Source organism: Triturus cristatus, chromosome 2_1 (genome assembly GCF_964204655.1).
Source record: "Triturus cristatus chromosome 2_1, aTriCri1.1, whole genome shotgun sequence".
In the NCBI taxonomy this organism is placed as follows: domain Eukaryota; kingdom Metazoa; phylum Chordata; class Amphibia; order Caudata; family Salamandridae; genus Triturus; species Triturus cristatus.
This window is the reverse complement of record NC_140581.1, coordinates 1,088,690,600-1,088,706,277: the sequence shown is the minus strand read 5'-3', so window position 1 is coordinate 1,088,706,277 and position 15,678 is coordinate 1,088,690,600. Positions and strand designations below refer to the sequence as shown.

Below are 15,678 nucleotides of genomic sequence, written 5' to 3'. Positions count from 1 at the left end.
ACAGGGCGGGGTGGGGTCGTGGACCCTTTGTCAGGAGGCTCTGCGCCTCTGGACATGGCTGGAACATCAGGGCATCACCCTGGTGGTTCAACACCTGGCGGGCTGTCTGAACGCCAGGGCAGACGAAATCAGCCACCGGTGCATGATGGATCATGAATGGCGTCTGAACTCGGACGTGGCGCAACGCCTCTTTCGGCAGTGGGGAGAGCCTTGGTGTTTGGTATTTGGTAGTGCTGAAGAAGATAAGGCGCGACCGGGCCCAAGTCATCCTTGTGGCTCCGGATTGGGCACGAAGATACTGGTATCCCAAGCTACTTGGTCTATCGATCGATCCCCCGATTCAACTGCCTCTTCAGGAGGACCTTCTGTCGCAGCAGCAGGGGACGGTCCTCCACCCGAACCTGTCCAGCCTCCACCTCCATGCGTGGAGATTGAGCAGCGGCAGTTGATGCCATTTGACTTGCCTCCTGAAGTCTGTAATGTTATTCTGGCAGCCAGGCGTCCCTCCACAAAATCGGTATACGCCTGCAGGTGGAGCAAATTTGTGGCACGGTGCACAGCAAAGGCTGTGGATCCCCTTTCCGCCCCTCTTTCTGAGGTTCTCCTCTTTCTTCTTTCCCTGGCCCAGCAGGGCTCTGCTCCCACCAGAGTGTGTACCAGTCAGGGAACCCACCAGAGGGGCTCTCAGAGGGCATCTCTAAGATGCCCTCTAAGTGCATTTTTGAATAAATCCCACACTGGCATCAGTGTGGGTTTATTATGCTGAGAGGTCTGCTAACAAACTTCCCAGAATTCAGTAAAGCCATTATGGTGCTGTGGAGTTCGTAATGACAAACCCCCAGACAATATACTCTTTATGGCTTTACTGCACTTACAATGTCTAATAATGGACTTAGAAACTTTAGGGGTAGAGTACTCATGCTAGAGGGGTTTCTTACCTATACCATAGGCAGTAGGTTGCAGGCATGGCACACAGTGTCGACTCTTCACTTTTCTCAGCACCAAAACACGCAGTCTGCAATGGCAGTGGGTGTTAAGGTACAGGACCTCTAAGGGTGGCACAATATGTGTTACAGCCCTTAGAGGCCTTCCCTAGTCACAGTGCCCTTGGTACCTATGGTACCTTTTGCAAGGGACTTACACGTGGCCAGAGAGTTGCCAATTGGGGGTACAAAGGTACAGTTTTGGGAAAGAACACAGGCCATGGGAACCTGATTGGCAGGGACCCAGGGCATATCAAGTCAAAGTGCATCAGAAATCTGACAAAAAGTGCGGGGTTACTGCAACACAAACCCAGCTTCGTACATCAAGGATACCAAATTTCATATTCCCATCCACCCTGCTCATCATGGATATTTTCGTTTTGTGGTAAGTGGACACCTCTACCAATTCAGAGTCCTACTCCAACCCCAATAGATCCAGCACTTCTTGTGCTTTGTGTTGAACACTGTCATAGGGAAAGTGTATCCCAACTAGCAAAGGGTGATGGCATTTCTGCAGCTGCTGCCTCTTTTATGTCCGTTCGTCCCCTGACTGTAATGAAGCCTGTAGTTATGATGTGCTTCCTGCATAGCAATTGTTCCACACACCAGACTTCAATTGTGCATACTCCGAATGCCTTGCAAGACAGTGGTCCCAAGCAGAGTGTCATAGGGAAGATCTATTGTTGATAAAAGCAACAACCTTTTGATCAGCAGTCCTTTTTGGACTCACTTCCACAGGTGACTATCACCACTGACTCATCACTCACCAGGTGGGGCGCATATGCTACATCTTGGCAACATGACTATGGAAGGTACCTGGAAACGGTAGCTTAAGGGCCAATACATCCAAGTTTGTCCTGGACAAAGTGATCCTCACAAAAATGGACAGCGACCATTTTTGAGTTACTACAGACAAACAGGGGTGGTACTCACTCCCCCAGCTGCTTGTACTAGTATAGGAGATCTGACACTGAGTAATCTGCAACAAGATTCACATGTTAGCGGATCAACTGCCAGTGGTGGACATTTATTTTGTGAACCTGCTAAGCAAGATACATCATCAAGTCTGTGAATGGGAGCTCCATCCGCAAGTCCGATACAGATACTTCAGTATTGGGGAACATCAACCCCTTCACCCAGGAAATCCAAAATGTCCAAGCTGTGCCTCCAGGTACCCACATACTTTCCATGGGTAATGCACTACGTATGAACTGGTCTGGGATAGCTCCCTACGCCTCTCCTTTGCCACTCTTCCTGTACGTGGTGAGGAAGATGGGCTAGGTGTCAATAACTCATACTAGTGGGTCATACATCCCTAGTACTCTGTGCTCCTGGAGATGTTCATCAGTCCCACGAGAAGCTACCAATCAGTTTGGAAATTCTCACGTAGCGCCACAGCCAAATTGGGCATCCATACCCTAGGCAGCTCAACCTAGACACCCGGCACTTGCAGTCTTAGAGTTTGGCTACTTAAACATCCTTGAGAAGTGCATGGGAATACTGAGAGGCTTGTAGACCTACTACACGTGCATGTAATGCAGTCAAGTTGAATAGGTTTGTCCACTATTGTAATTCATAACACCTAGACACTTTCAGGGTGAGTGTTCAGGGGATCATCTGCTTCCTTGAACACCTATAGAAGACAGGTCTTGCATATACCTGCGTACATCTTCACCTAGCTACTGTCATGACATTTTTGTTAAACGGGGAACAAGCATTGCTTTTCAAAATATCTGCAGTTAAGAGGTTTATTCAAGGACTTAAATTGGTATTACCCCCTAGAAGAACTAGTCATCTGTATGGAACATTAACATACTTCTCATAAGGCTCAGGGGTCCACTATTTGAACCCCTCCTCTCTTGCAACCTGCACTTTCTGTCCTGGAAAGTGGCTTTCTTAGTAGCGGTCATCTCGCTTAGACTTGTCAGTGAGTTACAAACATGCAGTATTGAAGAACCATTTGCTTATGTGCACAAGGACAGAGGTGGTCTTTGGAACAAATCCAAACTTCTTGTCAGTGGTAGTCTTACTTATCCACATCAGAGTGTTGAGCTGCTGTTTTCTTTCCACAGTTCAATTTGACAGCGAAAAACGCAGTGCATACCTTCAACGTCAAGCGGGTGCTCATAAATTGGCACGACTACATCCTTCCGCTAAACTTGCCAGCTGTTGTTTATGCTAAAACCCATAAAAGTCAACACATTTCCAAGTCCAGTATTGCAAGATGGATTGTAAAGTGAATCCAAACTTATTATGCCAAAACTAAATGTGTACTCACTTTCTCTCCCAGGGCGCACACTGCACACCAAAGGGGGCAACCATGGCTTTCTTAGAGAGCATCCATTTGCAGGCATCTGCAAGCCTGCTACCTGTTCAGTGCCACACCTTTACAACCTACTAGCCTGTCAACAGGCTGTGGCTGGCCAAATTGTGTTAAGAACATTGATCAAAACATCTGGCCCCTAGACAGAGTGTAGGAGGAAACTGCTTTAGTCAGTGCATGGTATGTCTCGCCAGCCACACATGGTACAAACAATTTTTTTTTTAATCTAATCTCCAAACAGCTATTTGTAGTGTGTAGTAGTTTCGCATGTGCTCGCTCACCCTCCTCCCCAAAATGTGGCAATGATGGCACATTTACCTTTCTCACCTGCAACCACTTCCCTCCCCGGAAACTGGCAATGCTGGTATGGTTAACTATTTTACTCTCCACTTCTTTAACAACTGACAATGCACAGGGTACATCACAGTAATCTTACTCCACATTCCACTTTCACCTCTCACATGCGAGGCGGGAAAAATATCTAGGGTGAAGTCTGGTTCCATATGCATTGTGGCTGAGGGAGGAGTCACATTATATCGAAAAACAAGCTATAATGTCTGGGCCAAACACTGAATGGCAGGAGTGTGCAGAGTGCGTGACTGTAGAGAACTTTGTGCTTCTAGCAGATGCTCACAGTTTTAGTAACATGTTCCTTTTCTAGTCATCTTTTCACATGCCTTCACTGAAATCAGTTTATCCTTACCTTTTCAGTTTTGATGATACAGAATTTTGTTCATTAATCTGCACAGTGTACTTGTCGGAAATGTGTACAAAATCATTGTATACTATGCCACTTGTGAACCTAACGAAATCAGTGAAAGCAATGTTAAATTAAACACATTTTCTTTTCACAGATCAAAGAAAGTTTCTGTTCCATCCACAGTCATTTCCAGAGTAATTGGTCGTGGAGGCTGTAATATCAACGCTATTCGGGAATTCACAGGTGCCCATATAGACATTGATAAACAGAAAGACAAAACAGGGGACAGAATAATAACTATAAGGTACATTTATTTTGACTTTATTTTCCTAGAGGATGTAGATGGGCTAGCCATTTTTTTTCTTATGTTGTTTTGTGGCACACAATATTGTGTCCCATCGTGTAAAGCACTGGCTTGAATCATTAGGTTTAGAGTTCGAATAGGATTACCTGCAATTAATGGAAGTGTGAAACATTTATAAACTATCCTGACAGACTGGCTCTGTGCCTCCTCTTATTTCTAACAATGGAAACCCCCAATTAATAGAGTAGACTTTTTGATAATTATATTTGTACAGAGAATGCAAACAGAAGAAACAATGCAAAATGCTTCTGTTGGAAAATACACCACCATACATCATTAATAGCCATTGGCAAAAATGCCCAGTTCCTCATTTTGAGATGTTCACCCATGGACAGGGAAGTAGAAATGCACTGGAATTGTTTTGTGACTAACATCATTTTGCAGACTGCTCCTTTCTTTTCTGATGGAGACTTCTAACCACAGATTCATCACCTTGTGAATATTTCCAAGGCGTCAGGCTGGGTTTGAAAAATTCAAAGGAGTGCTCCTGTTTGCCGGTAGGTGGTATCGTGTGGCTCTTCAACGATGTTGTTCCACTCCGGAAGTGATGAATGGAGCAGCATTCAAGCTCCAGTCATGCACACTGAAGTGGATCCGAAGCTACTCCTTAGTCTTTCTGACCATTTAAAAAAAAAAAAAATCTTAACAGTGTGCAAGGTAAAATATCACTCCCTAAAGACTAGGTAAAAGCCATGTAGACACTTACACAAACAGATGCCTGTGAATATCCCTCACAAAGTATTCCTGTGGTACTTTGGGTCAGAGCACAATTTCGGGGCCTGCGATTCTGCGCTCAGATGAAGGCTATACGTGACCATGAGGTGAAGATGTATTTCGCCAGACATCGGAAAATTCCACTCTGTGACAAGACGGAAGGAAGGTCCTTTTCCTGTTCCCAAAGTGGTTTCAGTTGCAGATCTTCATTGCGGTCGATGTCTTTGGGTAAGTCCCAAAAACAAAGTAAGAAATAAAAGCGGGAACCAGCCCTTTCCCAACACTTTCCAACTCCAGGGAAGGCGTGACGATGCCAGTGTGCCCCCCAGGCTTTCTTTCAATCTGATTCTATTCCTGATGCACTCTAAATTTTCACATCCGCCGACGACGGCGTGGCAAGTGGATGTCTTTAGGAAGACCATGCATTTGGACCCTAAGGATTCTCAGGGGCCTCCAGTTGTGCTTTTGCCTGTGGATCCACACTTGTTGCTGTCTGTGCTCCTTGAACCCTCTTCGGTATCTGCATCGGTTCCGATGCAGAGTTTGGTCTGGAGCCACCTGCTAACCTAATCATCTTTACGCCAATGGTGGAGTATTTACAGTTAAATCAGCATTCCAACTCAAAGCAGAATCTACCTCGACAGAGGCCACACCCAATTCTTACCCGAGTGTAGCCGCGGGTAATCCCTTTTGATTCTGATACTTTGATCTTACCATGCTGTAGGTCCCAAACTGCACATATTTTCAACACTGATTCAGACATTGACGATTTTGATGAGTGGGATAATTGTGTTCCCGGTATGATCAAGTAAACTGCTATACAGCACTCAAAGATGCCAGTGGCCTGGATAATTCTCCATATACTGACCTTGTTTCGCCATCTGGCCCTGCGACAGAAGTGCTGGACCAAACATTTTCCATTATGGAGTTTAAGGTCAATGTTTTGCCAGAGTTAATCTAGCCTGGTCAAGCACCCACAGAACATCAATTACTGTTTAAAGAAGCCCTTCTGGGCACCTGGACGAAACAATGTGTTCGAGGCATGTGAGCTGTAGATAACATGCTGTGCATAGCCCGCCATCTAGTGTTGGGTCCAGATGTTTGCACTTTGTTTTCGTTCGAAGAAGTCTTTTTGAGTCACGAGGTTGGTGACTCCTCCGTTCGGTGATAGTGTGCATGGGCATCGACTCCATTGTTAGATTGTTTTTTTCCGCCATCTGGTTCGTATGTGAATTGCTGCGCTCCGGTTCGGCACTGTTTCTCGGGTTCCCTCGACGCGCAATCCACTACCCTTGACTGTATTGTTTCTCGATCGAGTTTCCTATTCTCCGAATATCGTTTCAAACCAATAATCTTCGATCTGAAAACTCATGGAGGGCCGTTGGGCCTACCTGCGCCGGGCTCATTAGCAATCAATGGAATGGACTCCATTCAAGCTCTGTCCCGGGTGTCGCGCCAAGTTTCCATGCACCGATCTGCACAAAGTGTGCAATCTCTGTTTGTCCCCGGAACTGGATGGGAAAGACTGCGACGCGTAACGATCGTTTCGATCAAAGAAGACTCTCCATGATCATCGGGCTCGATGTCGTGCAATGCAACGCAACAACAAGGCGGCTCTGTACGTGACATGTTCGGAGAAAATTCCGACCAAGGATATGCTCAAGGAGCCGAGGAAGAAGAATATGTGTCTGACTCCGACGTGGAAGAAGAGAAGCAGGTTACACCGGGTCAAAATACCATGAGTACAGAATCCTCCTTGCCCCAAAGATCAAAACCTAAAAAGGCTCAGGTCCTTCCTCTGCCTGTGGGCCAAGGTCGTCACCAAGAAAGAGTTTAGAGTACCCCGCCTGCGGGCCCGGCGCCGAAACACAAAGAATAGCCTTCTAGCTCGGGATGGAGTCGGCCCCCTAGCAGTACCGAACCGAAATCTTCGGCGCCGAAAACCAAGCATGTCCATCCTCCATCTTTGTCCAAGCCTAAATCGTCGGTGCTGAAGAGTTCAGAGCCAAAACTCTTGACGCCGAAAACTACAACTAAAGAGAAAAAGACTCCAACAAAAGATTTTCGGTCCGTTGTTCTACCTTCTGGATCTGAAACTAAAAGAACTGGTTATCAACCCAGATACTGGACATATTCATGCCAAATTACCTGAAAAAAGGAAATTGGAACATTAGGCTGAGCATCATATACCTTTAAAGAAAAGGAATATGGGTACAAACTCGTCACCACATGATATTCCACCTCCTTCACCCACTAACCCTCATCTACTTATTACTCCCACTAATTCAGTATCACCTGACCCACAGGATGAGGGAGATGTGGATGACAACAGGCCACAAGATGCTGATCCATGGGAGGATTATAATACTGATCCACATACAGACACTAACCCTGATTTTTATCCATCAAGGTCATCGCCTCCTGATGACAATATAGGTTATATTAAGCTTGTTAATAGGGCTCACTATCATGGGGTGGAATTACATAAAGAAACTTTAGAGGAGGACTTCTTTTTCGAGACATTAAGCTCCGCTCAAATAACAACACACACTTTACCAATGCTTAAGGGGATGCTTAAGCATGCAGATGAGGTTTTCAAAGACCCTGTCAGGACAAGAATAATCACGCCCAGGGTTGAAGAAAAAATATTAACCAGCACCTACTGACCCTGCTTACATCAAAGGTCAACTGCCCTTAGACTCTTTGGTGGTCTCTAATGCTCGTAAAAGAGCAAATTCACAAATAGGTGAGGCCCCTCCTCCTGATAGAGTCTAAGTTAATTGATGCCTCTGATAGAAGGATAGCTTCCACTGGCGCATTGCCAATGCTCAGGCTTTGCTAGCCAGATATGATAGAGCTCATTATAATGAGTTGGATAAACGTATCCAATATCTGCCTAATGAGCATAAAGCTAAGGCAAATGATCTTATAGAAGAAGGAAAACTCATTACCAATACCTCCATCAAATGTGCATTAAATGCAGCAGACACAGCAGCACATGCAGTAAACACAAGCGTGTGGCTACGCATACACGCATGGTTAAGAATATCAGGTTTCAAACCTGAGGTACAGGCCTCCATTCTTAATCAACCTTTTGACAAGGAACACCTATTTGGCCCAGCAGTTGACACCTCGCTGGAGAAAATGAAAAAGGACACTGAGGTCGCAAAGTCCATGGGGTCTTTACAATTATCTGCTTGTAAAGATTCCTTTCGCCGCTCCTTTTACCGGGGTGGTTCCAAAACTGTTACCACAGAAAATCCCTCCTCCTCCTCTTACAAGGGCAACAATCAATCACCCTCATCAAGAGGAAACCATGGTAAGGGAAGAGGCAGAGGCAACTCCACACACACTTCCCCTGTTAATAAAAAACAGTGACTTGCTTCCACTACCCTCCGATCACTCCACACTGTCCGGAGACTTCTCTCTCAACTTTTCCCTGTCTGGAACACCATCACCTCAGACAGATCGGTTCTAAAAATTATCCAATATGGTTACTGCCTGCAACTTACAGACACTCCCCCACTCTCCAAGATCACATGCAATGTCACAGGAACATCTCACCCTTCTAAAAAAAAAAAAAAAAAAAAAAAAAAAAAAGAGGTTCAATCTAGAAAAAGGATCAATGGAGCCACTCCTGTTAAAACATCAAGGAACTGGAGTATACTCACTATACTTCTTAAATCCCAAGAACGACAGATCTCTCAGGCCTATACTGGACCTCGGAGAACTCAATCTATACATTCAATCAGACCTCTTTCACATGGTCACTCTACAACAAGTACTTCCACTCCTTCAACAAGGCGACTTCCTGTCCACTCTGGACTTAGACGCCTATTTCTATATCCCAATACATCCTGCTCATCACAAATACCTAAGGTTCGTAGTAGCAGGACAGCATCATCAGTTCAAGGTGTTCCCATTTGGAGTAACATCCACCCCCAGAGTTTTCACCAAGTGCTTAGCAGTAGTCGCAACTCACCTTCGAAGACAACACCTTCACGTCTTCCCGTATCTGGACGACTGGCTCATAAAAGCCAGCTCACAAAAAAGCTGTCTCCGTCACACTCACAAAACAGTGCATTTTCTCCACAATCTTGGATTCACAGTAAACTTGTTCAAGTCTCATCTACATCCATCCAACACACAGGTGTATCTGGGAGCCACAATTAATAGACAAAAGGCTTTGGCCTACCCCAATCTGACCAGAATCCGCAATGCAGACTCTGCTCTGCCAGTTTCAGCCTCATCACTCATTGCCAGCTCGAGTGCTCATGCGGTTACTAGGGATGATGGCGTCTTGCATACTACTAGTCCCTTATGCAAGACTTCACATACGTCCCCTTCAAGAGTACTTGTCACGTCAGTGGAACCAGTCTCAGGGTCGGTTATCGGATCTAGTGTTGGTTGACGGCCGCATCCATCGCTCTCTGCAGTGGTGGAATACACACAACCTTTCAAAAAGGCGGCCCTTCATCGTCCTGGTTCCACAGATAGTGCTAACAGCAGGCGCATCGCTGACTGGTTGGGGAGCTCATCTCCAAACGCATACTATTCAGGGCATGTGGAGTCTGCAGCAAAAGCAGCTCCACATAAACCATCTCGAGCTGCTAGCAATTTTTCTAGTGCTCAAAGCTTTTAAAGTTCATCTAGTAGGCCAATCTGTCCTGATCCGTACAGAGAACATTACTGCAATGTACTACATACAAAAGCGGGGGGGGGGGGGGCACACTCTCTCCAGCTGTCACAACTAGCACAGGCCATCTGGAGATGGGCCATACATCATAAAATGTTTCTCCTGGTAGAACACCTTCCAGGAGTAAAACAATCAGATTGCAGATCTGCTCTGTTGTCAGACAACAGATCCACGAATGGTAACTCCTCCCTCAAGTTCTCCTCCAATTCTTTCAAATGTAGGGCTTTCCAGCCATAGAGCTGTTAGCCACAAACCTAAATGCAAAATGCCCAAACTTCACATCCAGACAGCCACACCCATTGTCCAAGGACAATGCACTGTGGATGAATTAGTCAGGGATATTTGCCTACTCTTTTCCGCCTCTCCCACTCTGGTTCAGAAGCTCAGACAGGCGTCCCTGACATTAACCCTAGTTGCTCCCACATGGGCTCGACAACCTTGGTTCACAACCCTGTTGGAGCTCTCACTAGTTCCTGGCCAAAAACTACACCTCACTCCCAATATGCTCCCTCAGAGCCATGGAGAAATAAGACATCCAGTTCCCAGCCATCTCAACCTTACGATCTGGCACCTGAAATCTTAGAGTTTGGCTACCTTAATCTTCTGCCAGACTGTATAAATATTATCAAAGAGGCTAGATGTCCTACCACAAGAGCATGCGAAGTGGAAGGGATTTGTGATATACTGCAATAACACTCAAATAGATCCACTGGACGCTTCAGTTCAAAACATCATTTGCTATTAACTACATCTGCAGCGTTTCAACCTAGCGTACTCTTCCATATGCTTACATCTTGCTGCAGTAGCTGCATACCTACAGAACAGACATCTGTCTCTTGTTAGAGTGCCTGTCATCAAAGCATTTATGGAGGAATTTAAAATAATCATTCCTCCAAGACTTGCACCTGCTCCAGTGTTAAATCTCAGTGTTGTCCTCACCAGGCTAATGGGTCCACCCTTTGAACCATTGCATAAATGTGAAATACAATGTTTGAGGCATATGAGCTGCAGATTACACACTGTGCATAGATCGCCATCTGGTGTTGGGCCCGGATGTTGCAGTTGTTTTTCACTTGGAAAGTCTTTGGAAGTCACGAGGTATGTGACTCCTTCTTTAGATCGTATTGCGCAGGGGCTTCGGCTCCATCCTCAGATTGTTTTTTTCCGCCATCAGGCTCGGATGTGTTCTTCGCGCTCCAGTTCCGAACCGTTTCCAGTTACAGTTCTTCTCATCGGTGTGCAATCCTTCCCTTCCGCGGTATTGTTCTCGATCGCGATCTCCCCACTCGACATGACTCATCGAGAAACTTCAATTCCAGGCGTCGACGCAGGCCTTCGGGCCTACCTCCGCTCCGGCCCTGGCTCATGGAAAGGACTCCATTTAAGAAGTGTCCTCTGTGGATCCAAATTTCCCCACACAGATCTCCATGAGGTGTGCAACCTCTGCCTCTCCCCAGAACACGAGGCTCGAGACTGTCCGGCATGCAAATCCTTCCGGTGCAAAAAGACTATTCGAGACCGAAGAGCGAGGAGAACCATGGCACACGCGTCGACTGCAATCCCCGACGACATCTTCGGAGAAGGCGTCGATGTTCCCGAGGAACAGCACACTGAAGAGGGCCTCGTCAGCGCCTCCGAAGCTGACGACTCAGATGTCGAGGACATCACTCCGGCACAGAGGGGTGTGAGTACTACTATCGATCCCCACCCTCGACGGCATCGAAAAAGGCTTCGGTCACGCCTTCGCCCTCGGGCCTAGGCACGACCAAAGACACTGCTTCACATACCTCGCTTTTGGGCCCGGTTGAGAAGCCCATCAAGCCTTCTGGCAGCTCTGGCTCGAGCCAGCCTGCCGTCGGTGCCGAGGAACACTCCGCACCGAAAAAGAAAATGGCTTCCTCCGCGCCGAGCTCCACACCGAAACACTCGGCGCCGAAGACACCCACTAGCTCCTCGGTACAGACGCCATCTTCGGAACCGAGCAAAAAAGCCAAAGCCATCGACACCCACACCTCGTAGCCGAAAGCCATCTCGGAACCGAGGAAACAACCGGACATGTCTAAACCACACAGTTCAAAACAAAGAACTGATGATTCCAAGACTAAAAAACCACCGGCTCCGACCCCTTCGGCGCCGACCGATCGACCGCTTACAGAGGAACTGTTTCGGCCCGATCCACTCCCAAAAACTCTTACTAAAGACCCTAAAACTGGACATTTGGTGATCAGCATCAAAGAGACCGCTGGACAAGCCTTCCCCAGCTCCACCTCCAAAGAAAAGGGACTGTGGTACCTCCCCGTTGAGACTACCCTCACCCCCTCCTCCACCTCCTCCATCTCCTCCGCCTCCCCTACCTCATCATTCCCCCACACCCTCTCCAGATGAGGATGATGACTATGTCTATAAAGACATAGGGTAGGGGCCCCATGACCAACCCACAGGAGACCCCACTCCTACAGGCTCCCCAGACCCATGGGACGACTACAACATCCCTAACGTCCCGCAGGACGACATTTACCCGTCAAGACCACCCCCCCCCCAGAAGACACTATGGGGTTTAACCAGCTGCTACATAGGGTGGCACACTACCACGGAGTTGATCTCCATACAGATCCCGTGGAGGAGGACTTCCTCCTAGACACTTTTGATACCACCCACAGGGCCACTTGCATTCTGCCCATGCTTAAAGGTGTTAGCAAACACGTGCCAGAGGTCTTTAAAGACCCGGTCAGATCCAGGGTCACCAACCCCCGTATCGAAAAGAAATGTTCGAGGCATATGAGCTGCAGATCACACACTGAGGATAAGATCGCCATCTGGTGTTGGGCTTGGATGATTGCAGGTTGTTGTTGTCTTCGGAGAAGTCTTTGGTCACGAGGTTGGTGACTCCTCCCCTGGACAACAGTGCGCATGGGCATCCACTCCATCGGCAGATTGTTTTTTTCCGCCATTGGGTTCGGATGAACTTTTTTCCGCTCCAGCAGAAAACTTCCAGCAATCAATTTAACTGTTTAATCTTCATTTCATCGACGTCGACATCAACTCGGACCGGTTCCGGAAGCGGCTGATGGACAGGACACCCTTCAAAAAATGCCCCCAGTGTGGAGCGAAGTTCCCCCACAGTGACCACCACGAGGTCTGCAACCTCTGCCTGTCGCCGGAACACAACGAGTCCACCTGTCCAGCTTGTTCCGCTTTCCGTTCGAAGAAGACCCTCCGGGACCGAAGAGCTCGACGCCATATTATGGCCAAACCAGCTCCAGAACCGGAGGACATCTTTGCTCAAGATGTTCCCGAAGACGACACCGAAGATCTCGAGATCGTGTCCGAAGCCGACGATTCCGATGACCTCATCACTCCAGGGCAGCGTGTGAGTACCACCCCCCCTGCCCCTGCCCCATCCAAAAAAGCATTGGTCAAGACTCCGCCAGTTGGGCCCAGTCGCGACCGGAAATCCTCTTCAGAAGCCCCGCCCTCGGGCCCGGCTCCGAAGACAACTAAGCCTGTGGGTGGCTCGGGCTCGAGCAAACCTCACCTAATTGTGCCTTTAACACCCTCGGCACCCAAACACCCATTGTCGGCACCGAAACAGGCTCCAAGACCGAAATCTCCTTCGGCACAGAAACGTTCCTCGGCACCGAAGTCTCCACCGGCACCGAAACGTTCTTCAACATCGATGCCTGAAAGTCCATCGGCACCGAAACCTCAGTCGGCACCGAAACCTCAGTCGGCACCGAAACCTCAGTCGGCACCGAAACCTCAGTCGGCACCGAAACCTCAGTCGGCACCGAAACCTCAGTCGGCACCGAAACCTCAGTCGGCACCGAAACCTCAGTCGGCACCGAAACCTCAGTCGGCACCGAAACCTCAGTCGGCACCGAAACCTCAGTCGGCACCGAAACCTCAGTCGGCACCGAAACCTCAGTCGGCACCGAAACCTCAGTCGGCACCGAAACCTCAGTCGGCACCGAAACCTCAGTCGGCACCGAAACCTCAGTCGGCACCGAAACCTCAGTCGGCACCGAAACCTCAGTCGACACCGAAAAATCAGTCGACACCGAAAAATCAGTCGACACCGAAAAAATCATCGGAGCCGAAAACTGCGTCCCCGCCGAAACAAGCTCATAAAGACCCGAAGCGGACGTCACAGACACCACCTTCGGAGCCAGATGATCTTTTTCGACCAGATCCTACTCAGAAGCGGATCTATATCAATCCTAAAACGGGACATGTGACTGCCATCCCATATAAAAAGCGGAAGCTGGACACTACACCTCCCCCAGCTCCCATACGGAAAAAGGACTGTGCTACTTCACCACTTCGTCCTTCCTCTCCTGTTTTACCTCCTAACCCGTCCCCCCCCCCCCTCCTCCTGATTCTCCTTTACCTTTACCTTTACCTTTACCATCTCCCTATCATTCACCTCCTCCACAGGATGATAATGATGACTTAGGGGGAGGGGCGGACCCTGATTTATTTGATGATCCTGTTGACCCAAACGACCCTTTTACGTTCCCAGACCCAGCACCCATGGATGACTGGTCTTATCCTATACCTGACATGCCTGACCCCACTACCTACCCTTCCAAGCCCTCCCCTCCTGATGACCACCTAGGGTACGGCCAACTTATAAATAGGGCAGCAACATTCCACGGCGTTACTATGCACACAGACGCCATTGAAGAGGACTTCCTCCTTGATACCTTTGAGCAGTCACAAAAGACTGTTCACATACTGCCCATGATCAAAGGGGTCATAAAGCATGCTACTGAAGTCTTTAAAGACCCTGTTCGAGCTAGGGTTCTCAACCCACGCATCGAAAAAAAGTACCGACCAGCCCCGCAAGACCCTGCATACATTAAGGCCCAGCTCCCTTTAGACTCCCTAGTCGTATCAAATGCCAGGAAGCGCGCTAACTCACAGACAACTGGAGAAACGCCTCCCCCAGACAAGGAGTCTAAGCTTTTAGAAGCCTCGGGCAAACGGGTCGCCGCGCAGGCGGCTAACCATTGGCGTATTGCGAATACCCAGGCCCTGTTAGCCAGGTATGATAGAGCGCATTATGACCAACTTGAGGACCTTATGCAACATCTGCCTGAACCTTTTAAGTCCCAGGCCTCTGACCTCATCCAAGAAGGCAAATTAATATCTAATGCCTCCATTAAATGCGCCTTAGATGCAGCAGACACTGCTTCTAGAGCGGTCAATACTGGCGTCTTACTCAGACGACATGCCTGGCTCCGTATTTCCGGTTTTAAACCGGAGGTTCAAACCGCAATTCTAGCTCAACCTTTCAACCAAGAGCAGCTATTTGGCCCTGCAGTGGATACTGCATTAGAAAAAATGAAAAAGGATAATGAAACTGCCAAGTCTATGGGAGCACTGCAGTCTCATCAAAACCGGGGTTCCTTTCGTCGCTCCTTTTATAGAGGAGGCTCCAAAAACACATCAACTGAGACCACGTCCACCTTTAAAAATTCTGGACAAACATCCCCTAACAGAGGTTACTTCCGGGGAGGTTATAGGGGAAACAATAACAAAGGTCGAGGACGGGGCAACAACAACAACACCCGCACCTCACCAGCCACCAAACAGTAACTTGCCACCACTCCCCCCAGACCATTCCACTCCGGTCGGGGGGCGACTCCAACAATTCCTGCCTGTCTGGACTTCCATCACCACAGACAGGTGGGTAAGACAAATTATCCAGTCTGGCTACTGCCTCGAACTCATACAATCCCCCCCAAACATACCGCCCAAACAACGTCCAATGTCCTCGCATCATCTCTCTCTCCTCAAACAAGAAGTTCAATCCCTGTTACAAAAACATGCGATAGAACCAGTCCCCCTTCAACATCAGGGAAAAGGGGTATATTCTCTATACTTCCTCATTCCCAA

General features: G+C 48.1%; 1 protein-coding gene across 12 annotated transcripts in view; it reads left to right on the top strand.

The window, feature by feature from the left end:
- ANKRD17 (ankyrin repeat domain 17) overlaps window positions 1–15,678 on the top strand; it is a 1,008,651-nt gene that overhangs the window by 784,578 nt on the left and 208,395 nt on the right. For all 12 annotated transcript variants that reach the window (XM_085636371.1, XM_085636340.1, XM_085636333.1 and 9 more), the window contains one exon: window positions 4,161–4,310. In XM_085636371.1, coding sequence (XP_085492497.1) covers window positions 4,161–4,310 — 150 coding nt within the window. The remainder of the gene's footprint in view (window positions 1–4,160; window positions 4,311–15,678) is intronic.